This window comes from Dreissena polymorpha, chromosome 1 (genome assembly GCF_020536995.1).
Source record: "Dreissena polymorpha isolate Duluth1 chromosome 1, UMN_Dpol_1.0, whole genome shotgun sequence".
Classification (NCBI taxonomy): Eukaryota; Metazoa; Mollusca; class Bivalvia; order Myida; family Dreissenidae; genus Dreissena; species Dreissena polymorpha.
In genome coordinates this window covers 44,296,677-44,315,657 of record NC_068355.1, presented here as the reverse complement: position 1 = coordinate 44,315,657, position 18,981 = coordinate 44,296,677, and the positions used below count along the sequence as shown (strand labels likewise).

The 18,981-nt window shown below is 37.2% G+C and overlaps 1 protein-coding gene across 1 annotated transcript in view; it reads right to left on the bottom strand.

Moving 5' to 3' along the window:
- LOC127865073 (uncharacterized) overlaps nucleotides 1-18,981 on the bottom strand; it is a 56,007-nt gene that overhangs the window by 13,098 nt on the left and 23,928 nt on the right. The window contains exons 6-12 of the mRNA XM_052404949.1: nucleotides 15,397-17,846; nucleotides 7,271-7,464; nucleotides 5,391-6,994; nucleotides 4,371-4,492; nucleotides 2,676-2,760; nucleotides 1,874-2,008; nucleotides 717-828 (exon numbers count right to left, since the gene is read on the bottom strand). Of these exons, the coding sequence (XP_052260909.1) occupies nucleotides 717-828; nucleotides 1,874-2,008; nucleotides 2,676-2,760; nucleotides 4,371-4,492; nucleotides 5,391-6,994; nucleotides 7,271-7,464; nucleotides 15,397-17,846 (4,702 nt within the window). The remainder of the gene's footprint in view (nucleotides 1-716; nucleotides 829-1,873; nucleotides 2,009-2,675; nucleotides 2,761-4,370; nucleotides 4,493-5,390; nucleotides 6,995-7,270; nucleotides 7,465-15,396; nucleotides 17,847-18,981) is intronic.

Below are 18,981 nucleotides of genomic sequence, written 5' to 3'. Positions count from 1 at the left end.
AAGAGCCTGGTTGGGCATAGAACTTTAAGTGTGAACTTATGAGTTAGGGACACAGATTGTGCACAAAAAACACTGTCTAAAAATGGGGAGCATTAAGCATGGATGAATGAAGAAGTTACAATCCTGATTCCCCTGCAAATGCACACATACCTTTGACCCTCTAAGGGTGACCTTGAACTTCGCACAATGAACATTTATGGTAAGTAATTGAACACTGCATGATGCAGTTGCTATCCAGTCAAGATTTGCCAAAATTTGACCATTGACCTTAAAGTGTGACCTTGATTGACCTTTGGGCAAAGGACACGGGTCTTATCACACAGTGAGCATTTGTGGTAAGTTATTTTAAAATTGCACAATTAATATGTATGTTACAGTTGCAGCGCAGCTTAACTGTCCCACTCAAATGCACCAAACCTTTATTGTGACAGCTATATTTACCATTTCCCTCTTAGAAGCAAAGTGCCAATGGCTATGTGAAAACAGCATAAAACCAGAACAGCCAGCAAGTAATTCGCAGTCTGTTCAGGTTTTATGCTGTTTGCTGCTCATCACTGTCTAAGAGTTGGAACTGAAACCTTTAAAACTTGAATCTAGTAAGAAAAGTCTTAAAATAAATGTTACTTTCTTAGGGACTACAAATGCGTAAAAATACGTATCTAAGTGGTAAAGGGTTAATTAATATTATAGGTCCACCTGTCATGCAGTCAACTTACGGCCTGATGACCAACTCCACCTCTCCAGTGGGAGCCTGTGAGATGACCTGCTGAACTTCTTCAAAGGACTTCCCTGTCAACTCTGCACCGTTCCACTCCAGGATCTGATCACCTGTAGGAAAACACAGACACAGATGATCCAGGAGTTAACCCTTTGCATGCTGGGAAATTTGTCGTCTGCTAAAATGTCGTCTGCTGAATTTGTAAAATAAGCATTTTCTTCATTTTTTTTCAAAGAATACTATCAGAATAGCAAACAGTTTGGATCCAGATGAGACGCCAAGTTCTGTGGCGTCTCATCTGGATCCAAACTGTTTGCAAAGGCCTTTAAAATTCAGCTCCAGCGCTTTAAGGGTTAAACTAAAGCTTGTAACAAAAGTGACATATATATTGTAACACGTAGCTGGTTTTAGAAGTATAGTCTACGTCAAATTGAATTAGAATAAGGTTGTAACTAAGGCAATTATGAACATAGGTTAATAACAATTGCACATGTACACATTCATAATATAAAGATCAATGCAATTAAGTGTGAATTTTACAAAACATTTTAGGATGATCTCTTTCAACAAAAGTACAACTGAAAGGAAAAATGATATTTTTAGAGCTTTTTCATGCATATTCATAAAATTACTAATCTGAGTGAAAATTAGATTGATTTTCCCCCTTAACTGGTACAGATACCATTCCCAAAAGTACAAACAAGCTGAAAACTAGCACATGACAATAAACAACAAACATATGATCTGCCCTCTTTGAAAAAAGGATTTAATGTATGTACAGAGTTAATTGTACACATATAAGCCTGTGAAGTATGCACAGGCTATTAAGGGACAACACTTTCTGCCATACCTGGATTTCGTGATGAAGAGTGGGGACAGGTTAATCTGGTTCGATATTTTAACCCTTTGCATGCTGGGAAATTTGTCATCTGCTAAAATGTCGTCTGCTGAATTTCTAAAATTAGCCATTTCTTCGATTTTTTACGAAGAATACTATCAGAATAGCAAACAGTTTGGATCCTGATGAGACGCCACGTTCTGTGGCGTCTCATCTGGATCCAAACTGTTTGCAAAGGCCTTCAAAATTCGGTTCCAGCACTAAAAGGGTTATGCCCAGTTTTCACAGAGCACGACTCATATTTAATATTAACATACCTTCATTTACCTCCCCGTGTATCTGGTCAGCCACTCCCCCTTTGAAGATGGTCGACACAAAGGCCCCCACTTCGTTAGACCCGGGAATGGATTTCCCACCAACTACCTTCATGCCTATGCCATTACCTGGACGACCTGATTTGTAGAGACAACAATTAATTACACTGTAACTCCAATATAGTGCGGTTTTATAATAACGCTGTGTCCAATATAACGCGGGGGGTGCTTGGATCCCGTTTTTTCTCCAACCTTCCATTTCTGATTCAAATCCATGTTATGCAACTACTTGTATTTTCAGAAAATTCAAAGAAGCAGGCGATCACAGCTTGATTGCTTTATCCGTTCGTTTAACTGATTTTAATCGATTAGAGGTTAAACGACACTCGACAGCTAATTGGTGTTAATCTGTTGTGTAACAATCAAATGGCACCTCAAATCAAAGGCATCTAAATGCAATACTCAATACCATGAAAGGCAAATGAAGTACACATATATTTCTTGTTTGTCGGATATGCTGATTACACTTTATGGCTTTCAAAATGATAATATGGTATAGATTTGTATTACACAGTTATACAATGATCATTCAATCTCAAAATTTTGTTTTATTGACAAGTGAGAAACTGACATCAAATTCTAAACACATAATGTATGACAGAAAGGTATCAAGTTTAAACTACTAGAAATTGCTTTACACAAGCCATTTTTAATTCCATGCTGGAAAACAATTTAAAAATCACCAAGAAAAAGAATTTGTAACTGATAAAAAGAGAGATAAGTAAATAACTTTGTATGTAAATACCTTTGCCATATTTCTCTTTAGGGTCGGTAGTCAGTAAGATTCTTTTAACCGGGAAGTTGTATTTCTTTGGCAGAGATGGAGGGGGCTGGAAATAGACTAATAACTTAATAAGCCGCTCTCCTGGAAAATCAGGCTAAATGCATGTTCTTAACAGCATCGTCCAAGACTAGCCAATAAGGTCCCAAAAAGCTTATCAGAGACAACCATTTTGGACGTTTTTGTTTAAAGGAGGTATCTTCTTAACAAAATACGGTGGAGGCCAAAACTTTTATCCCAGATTAGCCTGTGCAGACTGCACAGGCTAATCTGGGATGAGACTTCAGGCACGTGCATTCAGTCTGGTTTTTCAAAAGACTGGCTTAAATAAAATACATTTTGCTTAATGTAAAATTACTATTGTTATTGATGAAACGTTTTGGGGCATGTGATATGCACCTGATTTGATACCTGTTACCCAGCAGTTGAACAACTCAAACCACTATTGCTTCCATCCCAATAACTGATGTATATAAGCACAGATTTACTGTATTCACTGTACCGATGCATATTAAGTTGTCTTACCATGCCAATAATAATTACAACAATATATTGGCTACCAAAACAATAATTCATAGACAGGGAACTGTTTCTCCTTATTAACAATAGAAACAACAAAAGTCTGTTAAATAATGTTCCACTCATTGTGGTAGTAGAAACACAAGCAAACAAGCTAATTCGATGAGTTGATATCCCCCGCCAATATGCTTCTGGACACAAAAGTGTTATATTTGACACTCAAAAAAGCATTTTTCAAGATACAAAGGGCCATTATGCAGTTATTAACAGATGGTGTACAATGCCATTTGGCGTGCATCATCCTCTTATCCATATATATACTCATACCAAGTTTCAATGAAATCCGCCAAAGCACTTCCAAGATATGGCTCTGGACACACACAAAAAGCATTTTTTCAAGATACAAAGGGCCATAACTCCGTTATTAACAGATGGTGTACAATGCCATTTGGAATGCATCATCATCTTATCCATATTATATACTCATACCAAGTTTCAATGAAATCTGCCAAAGCACTTCCAAGATATGGCTCCGGACGGACGGAAAGACGGACGGACGGACGGACAACGCCAAAACAATATCCCTCCGCCTAGGCGGGGGATAACAAAGCTGGGTAGGTAAGTGTACACTTTTCACTTTAATTTCAAGAGGTTTAAATTAGAGACTAGAGTATGTGTCATTGAAATGTTAACTTTGGAATATCTTGACAGCAGAAAATATATGATTTATTTTTCAAAAGGGAATTTTTTTAATGTGGGGGAAATTAAGATAAATTTAGGGGTTAAGGTAAATGGGGCCTCATTTCCACCTCCAAAATGGACCAAACTATGCTCTTACACCAGTTCAACATTATGACCTTGTATTTAAGTCACTTCAAAATGGGAAAAATTAATGTATTGATAATTTTTACTGTCAACAAACAAAAACAACTGAAATTACATTTATTAACAATTGTCTGTTGGTAAAAACTAGATAAGTATCCTAAAAGTTTGTAATTTAATAATTGACATTAACGATCCAGTTGTTCAAAATTTAAATGGTTTGTTGAATCGACCGACCATGGTTTGAGTTTGGTATTAAGGCTGCAAGTAAAGCTGTCTTGGTAAGAAATCACACACAACTTAACAAATTATTTGTACCTGCTTTCTGCGCTCCAGCTGTTTAAGAATGGTTACTCCGCCTTCCATCAAATGTTTCATTATAGGTTCATCTGCGTCAACACTGTTGTCACTCTCTACACGATACATTCCGTTCATTAAATCTAGCAAATCACAGTAGTATAAGCTTTACATCGTTGCAATAACATATGGGAAAATACAATCATGGACATACAGTAAGATCAAAAGCCAAAGTTTCATGTCATGGAAAACATATATCTGAAAACAATTATCCTTATAAGATTATTTGAAGTAAAATAACATTAATTAATTAACAAGCAAATTTGTTGAATTGATATCCCCCGCCAATATGCTTCTGGACACAAAAGTGTTATATATGACACTCAAAAAGGCATTTTTTCAAGATACAAAGGGCCATAACTCCGTTATTAACAGATGGTGTACAATGCCATTAGGCATGCATCATCCTCTTATCCATATATATATATATATGCTCATACCAAGTTTCAATGAAATCCCCCAAAGCACTTCCAAGATATGGCTCCCGACACACAAAAAAAGCATTTTTTCAAGATACAAAGGGCCATAACTCCGTTATTAACAGATAGTGTACAATGCCATTTTGCGTGCATCATCCTCTTATCCATATATATACTCATACCAAGTTTCATTGAAATCTGCCAAAGCACTCCCAAGATATGGCTCCGGACGGACGGAAAGACGGACGGACGAACAACGCCAAAACAATATCCCTCCGCCTATGGTGGGGGATAATTACATATTGGTGAACTTATCATGTACAGAAAATTTGTAACAACTTTAAAACAATTTGTTTTCCTAAAACCATAGGATTTAAATCCCATAAAAATCAATATCAGTTGTTATGTTCGGGTTTTATATCCTATAAACTTAAAGCTCTTTTTTTTTTTAGAATAATTGTGCGCAATGTGTTTATGTTTATAAATTATCCAGCATAATATAATCATCATTTATCTTCTGAAATGCTTAATTTAATTTCAAATAATTTGCAGAAAACAGTACCTTCTACCCCAAGATTGAATTCAGCAGACACAGGTCGACTACCAGTTCCGATTTCATGAATAATTCGCCTTGATCGAGCCTTCACATCTGACAAAAGTGGCATAGCAGGGGTGCGATCACAAGGCGGACTTGACTCAACATCTGATGCTGGTCTGTTGTTATTCTCTAAGTCAGCCTTCAATATTGGCATGTTTGGTAATGTTGCACTTGTACACAACACTTTGTCTTTACCTACGTTTACGTTACCTGTTGAATAGGAATACGTGTCCAAACCAGTTCTTGTCAGCTGAGGCACAAAAGCACTCTTTTCGCCAAAATCCGCACTAAAAAGAAATGGGGAGGAAAACGAGGAAAGCCCTTCAAGTCTTTGGCGGAGAAATTCCTCCTGCTTGTGAGCAAGATATTCACTTGAGCTATAATTGGCCTGACTTTGAAATACCGACTTGTCTGGTATAAAGTCGTCGTCATCATCGTCATCATCATCATCATCATCTATTGGTTTTATAATCCCAGTAGGTATTGGACGGGGGTGAAATGGTGGGATATTCATTCTTGTTGATATCTCATCACAGCTTTGAGCTATTTGCTTTTTTGAAGCACAAATGCTTGATCTGGCTTCTTTCAACTTGGCTTCCTGTTCCAGCAACTGTCTCTTCCGTTTTTCAATCTCAAACTGAAGTTCCCTTACTTTCTCCTCCCTCTGCCTTGTTTCCAAGTCCTCTTCAGTCTGCGGCAGATTTCCTTCAGAATGACTAGAGATAAGGTGCGGCTGAATCGACACACCTTTTGCTGGATTTTTGTCTGTTACTGAAAACTGGGATTGAGCATTGTTGTCGTAAAACAGTTTTGTATAGCCTGAAGGCTTCACTTTCTTGCACAGTTTATCGTTTCCTTTCACAGGTTCTGACCTAATGCTATCAGTATCACTAACGCCAGACAGGGAACTATCATCAGTTTTAGATCCTTTATTGTCTTCCCTGTGAGCACTCTGCATCTCAGACTCAATATCCTTATCCTCTTTTATCGGCGAAAACTTTGCAACCATGGGATCTGAAGATTGTCTTTTGTGCCTCGCTCTGCGATTTATCATTTGTGGCGATGTTCGTGAATTTGAGGTAGTGCGTTTCTTTCCATTTGAACTTGATCCACCTATTCTCAATTCTCCCAACTGAAATTTAAGCACCCGCAATTCTTCATACTCGTCTATTTTTCTTCTCCGACCTTCAGTGACCCTCCGTAACTCGTCTTGCAGTCTTCGTTTTAATCCTCTCATTGCTGTGGTGATTGGTTCGCCATAAATGCTAATCAGCGAATCAATAATTGCATCTGTTTCATTCATATAGGTTTCCTTTACAAGTTCTTCATTTGATTTGAGCGCTTGAGTATTGTTATCCGGAGGTATATTGACTGCAGCAACCTCGAGAGCTAGAGTAGCGTCTGTATTCTTTGACTTTATGTAGTTACCATTTTGCTTGTCTATGGACGGTTTGTCCAGGTTATTGATCTGTTTCTTGCGTGTAATGCTGGCAACTTCCTTGTCATCTTCGTTCATGGAAGAGTCATCACTCGTACCAGAGGAGGCTGACGATTTCCCTTTGTGGAGTCTGTGATAATAAATAAACAAAAGAAATTTGTTAGTTTTTGATGGACAAAAATGACAAGACTACTTGCTTATGATTTCTTTTTTTAATTTTCTTAAACTGTTTGCCAATATTTTCAGGCATTTTTCTTTAAAAAAAATTCCCCATTAATTTATAGACAGTTTAAAAGTATGATTTATAAAATGCATATAAAAAATCTAATGATAGTATAGTAAATGCTTGAAAGATTATTATTATTATTAAGTAAAAGGTTACACAATATTTAGAATGTTTACTCACCTATTATCCGTCCTTGGTGGTGGCTTTCTAGGGGGAAGAGGGCGCTGCTTTGATTTAGCAGACGCCACCTGAGCCTGCTCTTCCTCTGGAGGAATTGAAGGTAATTTGCGTCTAACTTTCTTCATGTCCTTTGATTTGTGGTCTCGAGCTTGCAGTGATGGCTGTTTGCCCTTTGTATGATGGTTCAGGTTGTCCTGAAAAAGTAAATTGTATATCAACCAAATTCAATATAATTTAAGAAAAGATGTTTGTAAAGCATGTTTTTTTAACATTTATAACCGACCAAGTGCAAAGTTACCTGTTCCTTTTATCCCATTTAATCATTTTACTGATTTAAATGATCATAATTATGTCAATGGTTCTTTAGGTTTTAATCGGAAACAAATGGTCAGTGACTGTTAAGTTTTATTTCAAAATCTGAAGAAGAAACACTGAGAGATATATAGTAGTTTTATGCAAACGTTTAAATGAATTTACAACTGAAAAGGTCAAAAAGGGACATAATTCTGGTAAATTCATGGAACCTGGTCATTGACCTTACACAATAACCATGAACACATGTGATAAAATTTCAATTAAATACCTGTCCTAGAAACAGTGATATGAAGATATCTTGCATATTTACCTTACCCAGAGCATTACATAGAAAGAAATGTCAACATTTGGGTGAATAGTAAAGGTCAGACTTTTTGGTGAATAGTCTAGCTGAAACACTAAGACATAGAAGTATAATCCTTCTGTTTGGACAAGATTGTAGGTAAAATAAATTTGACAGATTCAAGCATTGGTTGAATTCACTCATTCTTATTTGCTAAGGAATAATTGCTCCCTGCAGCTGATACCACTCCTATTTGTTCCCAGAGTATCCAAACAAAGAAGACATTAATTGGGAAACGTGTTCTTTAAATCAATGCATTCTCAAAATTAAGACACAATAGACAGAAAAGTCGAAAACAGGGCAGGCAAGGGGGACATGAAATCCAATTATTGTTGTGATTTGTGTTTTGTGGGTGGGAGTAATTTGAAGCTGGTTTTTCAGGACTTTATTCTTTAGTTTCCCTAAGTGTCAGGCAAAAAGTCAATGAAGTAAACAAGAGGGCCAGAAAGGCCCAAAGTTGCTGACCTGAGATACAAAGGAACTGACCTGTTCTGTGCAGCCCAAAACACATTATACCAAATGTTCTGACCAAGTTTCATGAAGAATGAACAATAAATGTAACTTTCAGAGTTGTAACAAGGTTTTACTATAGCCATATAAGGATAACTTCCCACTGGAACTGTTTTTGAATTGTTAACATAAAACATTAAAACAAATTTTCTGAATAAGTTTAATGAAGATTGGACAATAAATGTTACTTTTAGTGTTAACAAGATTTTACTATAGCCATAAAGAAAAAATGCCCAGTCCTTTGCGGAACAAATCTTCTGACCAAGTTTCACGATGATCGAACAATAAATGTCGTCTCTAGAATGTTAACAAGATTTTACTAAAGCCATATTAGGAAAAATGCCCTGCCCTGCCCCCTGGTGGCCATGTTTTTCAACAAGCCAGAACCATTTTTAAACTCATCCAAAATAAAATTAGACAAAATGTTCTGAACATGTTCTATCAAGATTGGACTATAAATGCGACTTTTAGAGTGTTAACATGTGTTTACTATAGCCATATAAGGACAAATGCCCTGTCCCCCTGGTGGCCATGTTTTTCAACCAACCTGAACTTTTTTCAAACTCGGCCAATATATCATTGGGTCAAAATTTAATCTTCTGACCAAGTTTCATGAAGATTGGACAATAAATGTTGACTTTATATGTGTTAACAAGGTTTTACTAAAGCTTTATATAGCTATGTAAGGAAAAATGCCCCGCCCCCATGGTGGCCATGTTTTTCAACCAACCGGCATCATTTTCAAACTGACGGCAATGTTTTTCAAGCAACAGCTGGAACCATTTTCAAACTCAACCAAGATATCATTGGGCAATATCTTCTGACCAAGTTTCATAATGATCAGACAATAAATGTGGCCTCTAGAGTGTTAACAAGGTTTTACTAAAGCCATATAAGAAACAAGATGTGTTTGTGAAACACAATGTCCCCCTATATGACGTTTGACCTTGAAGGATGACCTTGACCTTGTGAAGGATAACCTTGACTTTGACCTTTCACCACTCAAAATGTGCAGCTCCATGAGATACACATGCATGCCAAATATCAAGTTGCTATCTTCAATATTGCAAAAGTATTCATAAAATAAGCGATTTGGGCCACATATATTTGACCTCTGACCTTGAAGGATGACCTTGACCTTGACATTTCACCACTCAAAATGTGCAGCTCCATTAGATGCACATGCATGCCAAATATCAAGTTGCTATCTTCAATATTGCAAAAGTATTTATAAAATAAGCGATTTGGGCCACATATATTTGACCTCTGACCTTGAAGGATGACCTTGACCTTGACCTTTCACCACTCAAAATGTGCAGCTCCATGAGATACACATGCATGCCAAATATCAAGTTGCTATTTTCAATATTGCAAAAGTATTCATAAAATGAGCAATTTTGGCCACATATATTTGACCTCTGACCTTGAAGGATGACCTTGACCTTTCACCACTCAAAATGTGCAGCTTCATAAGATACACATGCATGCCAAATATGAAGTTGCTATCTGCAATATAGCAAAAGTTATTGCAAAATGTTAAAGTTGGCGCAAACAGACCAACAGACCAACAGACCAACGGACCAACAGACAGGGCAAGAACAATATGTCCCCCACTACTATAGTGGGGGACATAAAAATGCCCAGCACCCTAGCAGCCGTGTTTGTCAACCAACCGGAACCATTTTGGAACTCTTCCAATTGAATATATAATTAGCACAAAACTTCTCACCAAATTTCATTAAGATCGGACTATACATTTTCCTTTTATTCGAATTCTTGTATAAATCCTTAACAAAAAATAAATGCATCAAGAAACATGTTTAATTTTTATATATCAATTTTATATACTGCAAAAATATTGATTATTGAAATATTTACACATTATTATATTGTATACAAACATAAATATTTAAATACATTTCATTATCATCCAGATACACACAAATATAGAATGACTAAAACTTAAGAGAGAATACCAGCAGCAGCAACCAATTCACACCTAGTAGTTTCATTTACCAATAACAACAGATGTTCTGGTATATTGATGTAGATAAGGAACAAAAGGTTGTCCAATTGTGGTGACCACATGCGACCTATTGTTTGACTCCAATACAAGCTATACAATAACAAATTTACAAAAACTGGTTTAAAGTAGTAAAAATGTTCCCACATTTTTTCTTATGTCCTTTTTCTGCCTTTTATACGTACAAGTATGTTTTTCTTTTGTATTGATGTACATGAACCTTTTGTTGCCAATGTGAACATGTACCTTTACACACCATTTGCCCAATACAACGTGCCTTAGCTGATTACATAGCATATCCACAGAAAGTATGCTTTATGTTCTTATTTACCTTTTTACAATTATTTCATAAAGACTAATTGGGTAATGACACTGCATAAACTTAACGTTTTAATCTTTATTTGTTAAAATCAATATTGAACAGACAAGTTAACGCAGTGTCCGCTTGCAATGAACTCTTGGAATTTGTAGTATTAAATAAGAAATACTAATAATTTTATACCAATACTTAATTTAACATGTTGGTACACAAACTGACAAAACCGTCTTATTAAAATGTGATTTTAATGCCTGTACAGATTGTTCTCATTAATGCACATTGTAAAATGGACCAAAATATAACTGTTAAAACTGAGAGAAATTCCAACACAACAATTCAGTTGACATTTTTAAACAGTTTGTTCTAGTGAACACATTGAAAACGTATGTTATAAACATACATGAATATTTTCTCATACTCACAATCAAAGCACTATATGTCTACTGATAAATCCTTGTTTGGAATCACAATATGATTGACATCTCAATAATGACTCATCTCCTCAATATCCTGCCTGATTCAAGCAAACTTGACTAATTACAGAACACAACTGCTGTCATCAATAATTCGTTCTCTTACTGTCATCTGACATTTTTTTCATACTGGAAATCACAATCAATACCTATAGATAAATTCCATTTTCACACAATTTACACAAGCATTTTTGCCATTATTGGAAACGGTATGTATGCTACTCCCCATTTAAAGGTTCTACAGAAATGAGCCATTCCTCCATTTTACAGGGTGCTCAATAATCAATAACGCCTTCATAAGAAGCAGCCTACAAGCCCTGGCACTCTTTGTAATGTATTAATGGACCTGCTCACTATTCTTGGAGACCTGGTCCTAGATGGTTGGTTTTAAAAGTTTTTTATGGATTCTGACGCTTAAATTGGTCATTGTTTATTCATATCATGGCAGAGATTTGATTAGAAAATTGTCTCTTCAATGATGTCTAAAATCCTTTATTTTATGAAAGATTTAACTTACAAAGTGTCCTTATTTAATTGGTTTCATGTTTGTATGCCCCCCTTCGAAGAAGAGGGGGTATACTGTTTAGCTGGATGTCAGTCGGTCGATCTGTCTGTCAGTAGACTTGTTCGTTTCCGACCAATAACTTGTCAACAAATTGACTGATTGGCTTAATACTTCACATGTGTATTGGCCTTGAACAGTAGATGCCCCTTTTGAAATAGTGGTCACTAGTTCAAAGGTCAAGCTCACTGTCACAATAAGTGTGAAAAAGTTCCTGATCAATAAGTCTTCAACGCATTGACCGATTGGCTTGAAACTTCCCATGCTCATTGGCCTTGCACAGTAGATTTCCCCATTTGAAATTGGGGTCACTAGGTCAAACGACGTGGTCACTGTCAAAATAAGTGTGAAAATTGTTTCCAATAAATACTTGTCAACGAATTGACTGATTGGTTTAATACTTCACATGTGCCTTGGCCTTGTATAGTAGATGACCCGTATTGAAAGAAGGGTTACTAGGTCAAAGGTCAAGATTGCTGTCACAAGAAGTATGAAAATTGTTTCCGATCAATAATTCGTCAACCAATAGACTGATGGCTTGATACTTCCCATCTGCATTGGCATTGGAGAGTAGATGAACCCTACTGAAATTGGGGTCAGTAGGTTAAAGGTCACTGTCAAAATAAGTATGAAAATCGTTTCCTATGAATAACTCATCAATAAATTGACCTATTGGCCTGATACATGTACTTCACATGTGCATTGGCCTTGAAAAGTAATGACCTCTATTGAAATGGGATCACAAGTTCAAAGGTAAAGGTCACTGTGACATTAAGTATTAAATTGGTTTCCGTTCAATATGTCATCAAAGAATTGAGTGAAGGTGTCAAGGCCCTGTTTGTGCAAGGGTGGGCATTTGTTTCCAACCGCAGAGCTCTTGTCATCAATTTGCTCCCAGTTAGCTATTGGGATATAGTTATGTCCATTGTCTGATTGTCCTTAACATGTTTGATTTTTTGTCTATATTTTCTTCAAGCCTCATCTTTGAACTGCTGGGCAGATTTTGATAAATAATCCTTGGGTGATCCCTTACATAAATTGTTTGTTTCCTATTCATTGATTAATTAGGTTAACCGGCCAAAACAGATAAAATTCTTCTCTGAAACAAGATGGCTGAGAGGTTAAATATTTGGTTTGTAATATTTTATTTTAGTCATCAACAAAGTCTGTTCAACTCTTCCCCCTGGAAAAAATGTGCCTCGCCCTGGGGTTAACTTCTTTTAAAAAATTGATAAAGTGGTATTGCGAACAAACCCTTCCTAAAACCAAAAGGGCACACAGATTTGGTATTTGTTATGTACCCTTACAAAAATTCTATAGTTTGCTGCAAACGCCTGCTGCGATCAAGCCGCAAACATCAGGCGAACATGCCGCGAATGCTTGGATGAAATAGATAAAAGTATTTGCAGGATATTCGTATGGTGTTCACTTTTAACATGCAAATTAGTTTTGCCGCGAACAGTTCCCGCGAACCTCCTGCGAACATGCAGCGATCCTTCTGCTAACATGTTGCTGCGAACATCCAGCGAACCTACCACAAACATGTTGCCGCAAACATCCAGCAAACATGTTGTGGCGAATATCCAGCGAACATGTTGCAGCAAACATCCCGCGAACAAGTTTCAGCGAACATCCCGCAAATAATGAATATCTAGCAAACCCCTGCCCTAAAGGATTTTGTGCATGCCTGTTCATTGAATAACAAAATGAAGGTGGACACAAAGAAAATTGCAAACATGCGATCTTGTCTTAGTATACCTGTAATTGATGTACATGCATTCGCTTGGATGGATTCTAATTTACATCCAGTGGATCCAAGAAGTGACAAAACTCTATCATCAATCTGTTCACATTATCACTACCTTTATCAAGCTGCAAACTGCACTTAGTGAAAATTCATGTGACAGCTGCTTTTAAACTAATATTTGGCATACTGTAACCTCAAATAACACATAAAAAAGGTCTACAAGTATGACAAAAGAAACATACATTTAAAGGAATATTTAGATATAATGTAAAGCACAAACCTTAATTCAGTTGTTGTTTATAATTCCTAGACAGACTGCTGAAATTCTGTATGCATCACTCTTCAACAACACTTCATGTCACTTTCCAAATTATATCAATATACATTATTGTTTTAAGAAAGTGTTAGTAATGGAAAAGACTCATTAACTTTTTGTGAAATTATAACTTCATTTTAACAACAAGTTTAACCTGCATATTTTTCTACAGCTCCAGTATTTCAATCTAAGAGGTAAACCATCTGTGTTTGAATTCAGCCAATCAGAAAAGGCTGTTATATGTAATAACCAATAGATTAACAGCAGGCAATCCAACATTTGGCACAAACACAGGGCTTATCAGATGGTTCGTTAATTGAAAACCTGGACTGTAGTTTGATATTGAGAGAAAACAGAGTGTACCTCTGGCGAATATGCCGCGAACAGGAAGAAAAATGTCCTTCAAGTGAATATGCCGCGAACAGTTTGCAAGAAGAACATTTTTCTAAGTTCTTCTGACGAATAAGCCGCGGTCATTGGTCCTCATTGGTCCTCCCGCGAACATTCCATGAACAAGCATCAAATCAATCGCAGGATGTTTACGGCTAGCCGCGAACATCTTGCGAATAGTTTCTGCGAATAGATGTGTTCGCTGCATGTTCGCTAGATATTCAGGCATGTTCACATCTTTTCGTTTTTTTTTGTAATGGTAGCATCATAAAGTTGTCCTCTACCAAGTTTGGTCAAATAATACCCTGGTGTAAAAATAAGCCTTCTTTTGGTGAAACTTGTTTTTGTTTTAAATATAGTAAAAACTTAAATATGTCCTCTCAAAACACAAGTCCCAGAGATTTAGTGTTTTTTAAGTAACATCCTACAGTGATCCTATATAAAGTTTTTTCAAATAATGACCCTGGGTGTATATTGGCCACACTCTTGGGATTAAAAATCTTCTCCTAAACATCGAGGATAAGAGGTTTGGTATTTGCAATCTAACAAAATACAGTGGTCCTCTACAAAATGTGTTGAAATCATGCCAACTGGGTAGGTCAAACATCAGGTTCCGCCCTGTGGGGGACTCATCATGGAAAAATTAATAATTCTTTGTGGAATCTCTTCAAATTATGTGCCTTTAGTTAAAAGTAGCCCCAAACCAGGGACTACATTAAGCTAGTTTCTAAGATCAGCATTCAAGGAGTCCTTTTTCTTCCATTTACGGTATAAGGAAGTTAAGTTTGTTATTTTTAGTGCAACAGCATTTGTTTTGAAGAAAAAGTCCAATTTATTAAATTAATGGCATATATACTTAATATTTAGATTCTTCAATACATATTGTCAAAATAATTTAACTTCATTTAATAAATTATTTATTCATAAATTTAATGTTGTTATTTCTGAGCTCTTTTAAGAAATTTAATATTGATACTTTTTATACAAAAATAATAATATTTATGATAATATAAAATTGTTTTTTGGTAGAATGGAAAGATACATGTGAAAAATTATAAAACATACAACATGAAAGACATTCATCATAACTGGCCTTAAAAAAGCAGGGACAAACAAAAATTAACAAACCTTTTCATCAGTTGTTCCCCTGTCATCTGTTTTGCCATTGTCACCAGCAGTTTTTGTTGACCGTCGATCATCAGAAGTTGACTGGCTGCCATTACGAGACGCCTTATCTCTTGGTCGACTCTGGGGCCTTGATCTGCTGTCATCACAAATGAGGATGAATTCGTCCTCAAAATCGGTTCCCGACGAGGGTGAATGTGGCTTTGGTGGTGAGGAATCAGAATCAGGGGGAGTAACTGGTGATGGGTAAAGGAAAGACTCCCGATCAGGTGATGAGGAGGGTGACACAGACGTACTGTCAGAATACTCTCGTCGAATGGCCGCCTTGTTCTCGGGACTTGGTGGGGACTCCAAGACTCGGTACTGAGGTGATGCAGACGCCTCCTCTATCTCCAGATAATTCATGATGAGTGGGTCAGGTTTGGCCTTCATCTCCTTCGCTGTTCGACGCACTTCCTCGGACGACGACTGTTTCTGTAGCGTTGGGCTAGACTGTGCTTTGACATTATTTGAGGCCACCTGCTTGCTTGCAAGGGCTGACTGGTTGTATATCGGTGGGTTTCGTGTGGGTTCTTTTAGATCTTGACGATTCGGTGCTCTTGCTGGTTTTGGAGGCGGGTTTGCTACAGGTCCTTGGGATTGGTTATCTTTCTTCCGAGGCTTTGGTATAGGCTTTTCAGTTGCAAGAATTTCCTCTGTAGGCTCTGGAAGCTGTCTTCTTATTTTTCCTATTGATGGGCTCGAAGATGCTGTTCCTTTTGGCTTGTTAGCTAAAACAACATTTTCATTGACCTTTTCAATTACTGAATCATTAGAAAATGAACTACCATTCATTAAACTACCATTTCCAATTGGCGATTGGTTTGATAGAATACTGCTTATCACAATGTGTGAATTATTTGCACTTATTGTTTGATTAGTTCCATTAAGCTTTGATCCATTTTCGTCCACCTTTGACTTGACCAGTCCACTATTTTTACTCATCACATTTTCACAAGCTCCATTACTGTTTGCTGATGGACTACTTGACAATATAGCATTTGTACAGTTTGAAATATTCTGTTCCTCCACAAGACCACTGATATTTTCCACAACATCGTATCGTTTAAGTCCATAGTACATGTAATCGGTTTCAGAAGCATTATCTCCAAGGGCAACAAAACTATTCATTGGTTCATAGGCATCATCCTCCCAAGATGCTTGTCGTTCCCGTTCTGCCTGCTGCTGGGCAAGCATCTCTGCCTGCTCCGCCTCCTCAAGAGATGGAGACACATCTAGGATGGGGGAAAGATCTATCACAGGGGACCAATCGGTCGTAGGTGGACGTGCCTTTTGGCGTTTGCTGTTCTGGTAGTCAATAGACTTCTGAGATGGATCAGCCAGTTCAATGTCATCATCAGAATCTTCGCTTTTGCTGCTAGTTTCCCCGGGATAGTTCAGGTTGTCATAGAAACCGGGCGAGAGTGGGGAAGAGCTGCTCCGACTGTCTGGTGAATCATGGCCAGATTTTGTTTGCAAATCTGTAGGCGATATTGACATTGACGTTAAATTAGCAGTATTGCTTGCAACAGTTGCTGCATAAGTTGCAAGGTCCATCACTGTAGTTGTGTCATTTGGATCCATAGTTGCATCTTCTAGTAGGGAATAAAACGGTTTACTCTTCTTTAGACTAGATGTTGGTCTCTCAAAAGTCAGTAACTCATCTGAGTTGCTGTAAAAAGAGTCACACATTTCATCTGGTGATTTTGGGCTAGGTCTTTGAGCATGGGGGACAAGGGATTGATCAGCGAACGTTGCAATTGCATCTTTATCGTACAGTTCTTCAATGGATAATGGTCGAGAGGGAGGGGAGATGTCTGTGTACGTAAACCGTTTATCTTTTGGCGAGACTGGGGAAGACCCACGTCGCTTGCCTGGATAGCTATCGCGTCTGCGGGGAGAAAATGGCGGACTGTCGAGCCCTTCTCGCCAGCTCGGGCTCATAGGGGCTGAAGGGCTGAATCTCACTTTGTCACGACCAGTTTGATCATTATTAGCACATATAATAGCAATTTCTTCATCGTATTCATTATTTACCTCCACCCCCCGCATGTCCTCAACAAATGCACTTGCTGCAAGAGCAATCCTTAATTCATGGGGGTCGGGGGGAAGAACTTTATTTATGTACTTTGATTCAACATCTGTACTTATAGCACTGTCGGAAGTTTCATCTTCAGATGATGTGCCACTGACTGAACGTGAAAGATTTAACGACTTTGGTCTATGTTTTTTTCGTAGCGAGTTGTTTGCTGTGTCATCGGAACTACCAATGCTCATAAAGGAGTAGTCGTCACTTCCTTCATCAGGACTGATGGGGTCGTTTACTGATCGGAACATGGAGGCATCCTCCATATCTACGTCAGACACTCCATCGGAACACTCAGACTCACTGCGGGAGATTGTGTGACTCATGCCTGCAAAAGACCGAATTTAATGTCTTGCTACACAGTTTTAGTTTCAAACCTATTTAAGCTTAGTTGCTTTTAAAGCAGGAGGTTTATTTTAACACTCTCTAGTCTGTTTCCTGGGTTGACCCAGTACTTGCTGTCTTTGGAGGAGATCTTAAGAAATTGGTCTATTAACATTGGGGATCGAACCCATGACCTCCGGGTCACTAGGCAGGTATCAAATCAACTACACCACAGCGACCTACAGTGTTTCATAACTTAAAGTTATTTTGATTCAATTTGAAATTATATTTGTTGTTTTTAAATAACCGGTACCCAAATGTTCTTCCTCAGTGTGACACACATTTATTTTCATGACCACAACAACAAATTAATTAGAGAATAGAAATTCATGATTTAGTATGATTATTAAAAAAAAAAAATGAGAACAACAATTTAAATAAGAAACTTATCAACCTTTCACATTTGTAATACATTCCATTGAAGAAGTTACTGTTTCTTATCAGAGTTCATGAAACCAAAATATACCAATACATTGAAACCTGCACGAAAATCAGATGGGAAAGCTTGTCTTGAAAATTCACAATGAAAATAAGCAAAAACGCAAAATTAAGCCACAATCTATAGCTATAGGTGCATGTGGTGTTCAAAATGATAAAAATTAAAGCATACATGCCATAATTTTTGAGACCAATTCCGGGACATTGAGTTAAATTGTCCGGGACTTTTGCGGATTTTCCGGGACATGTATAAAATGTAGCGATATTTAAAGACATATGCATTTTTGGTACTTTTTTTTTTGTTTCGCATCGTTAATAGCAAAAGTTCGAAAGCCTATCCGAAATACACTTGATCTATTAACGTCAAATTAAACATTTCTACTTCCGTTACTAGATACAAGCCACGTGTTTTCAGTGTAAGCGTTCTAAACATAGATGGTGACGTCACTGCGTTATTGTTATTAAGACCGGTGTGTGTAACGCGTAGTTGTTGATACGCCTTTATTCATTTATAACATTTATATAATAAAAAAATACAACAATACAGTACCGTTAGATCGTCAACTCAAATCAATTCACAATAGTTGTTTTAACGTTATGTTTACTGGGGGTTTAGAACAAGACAATAATAAACCGTGTGA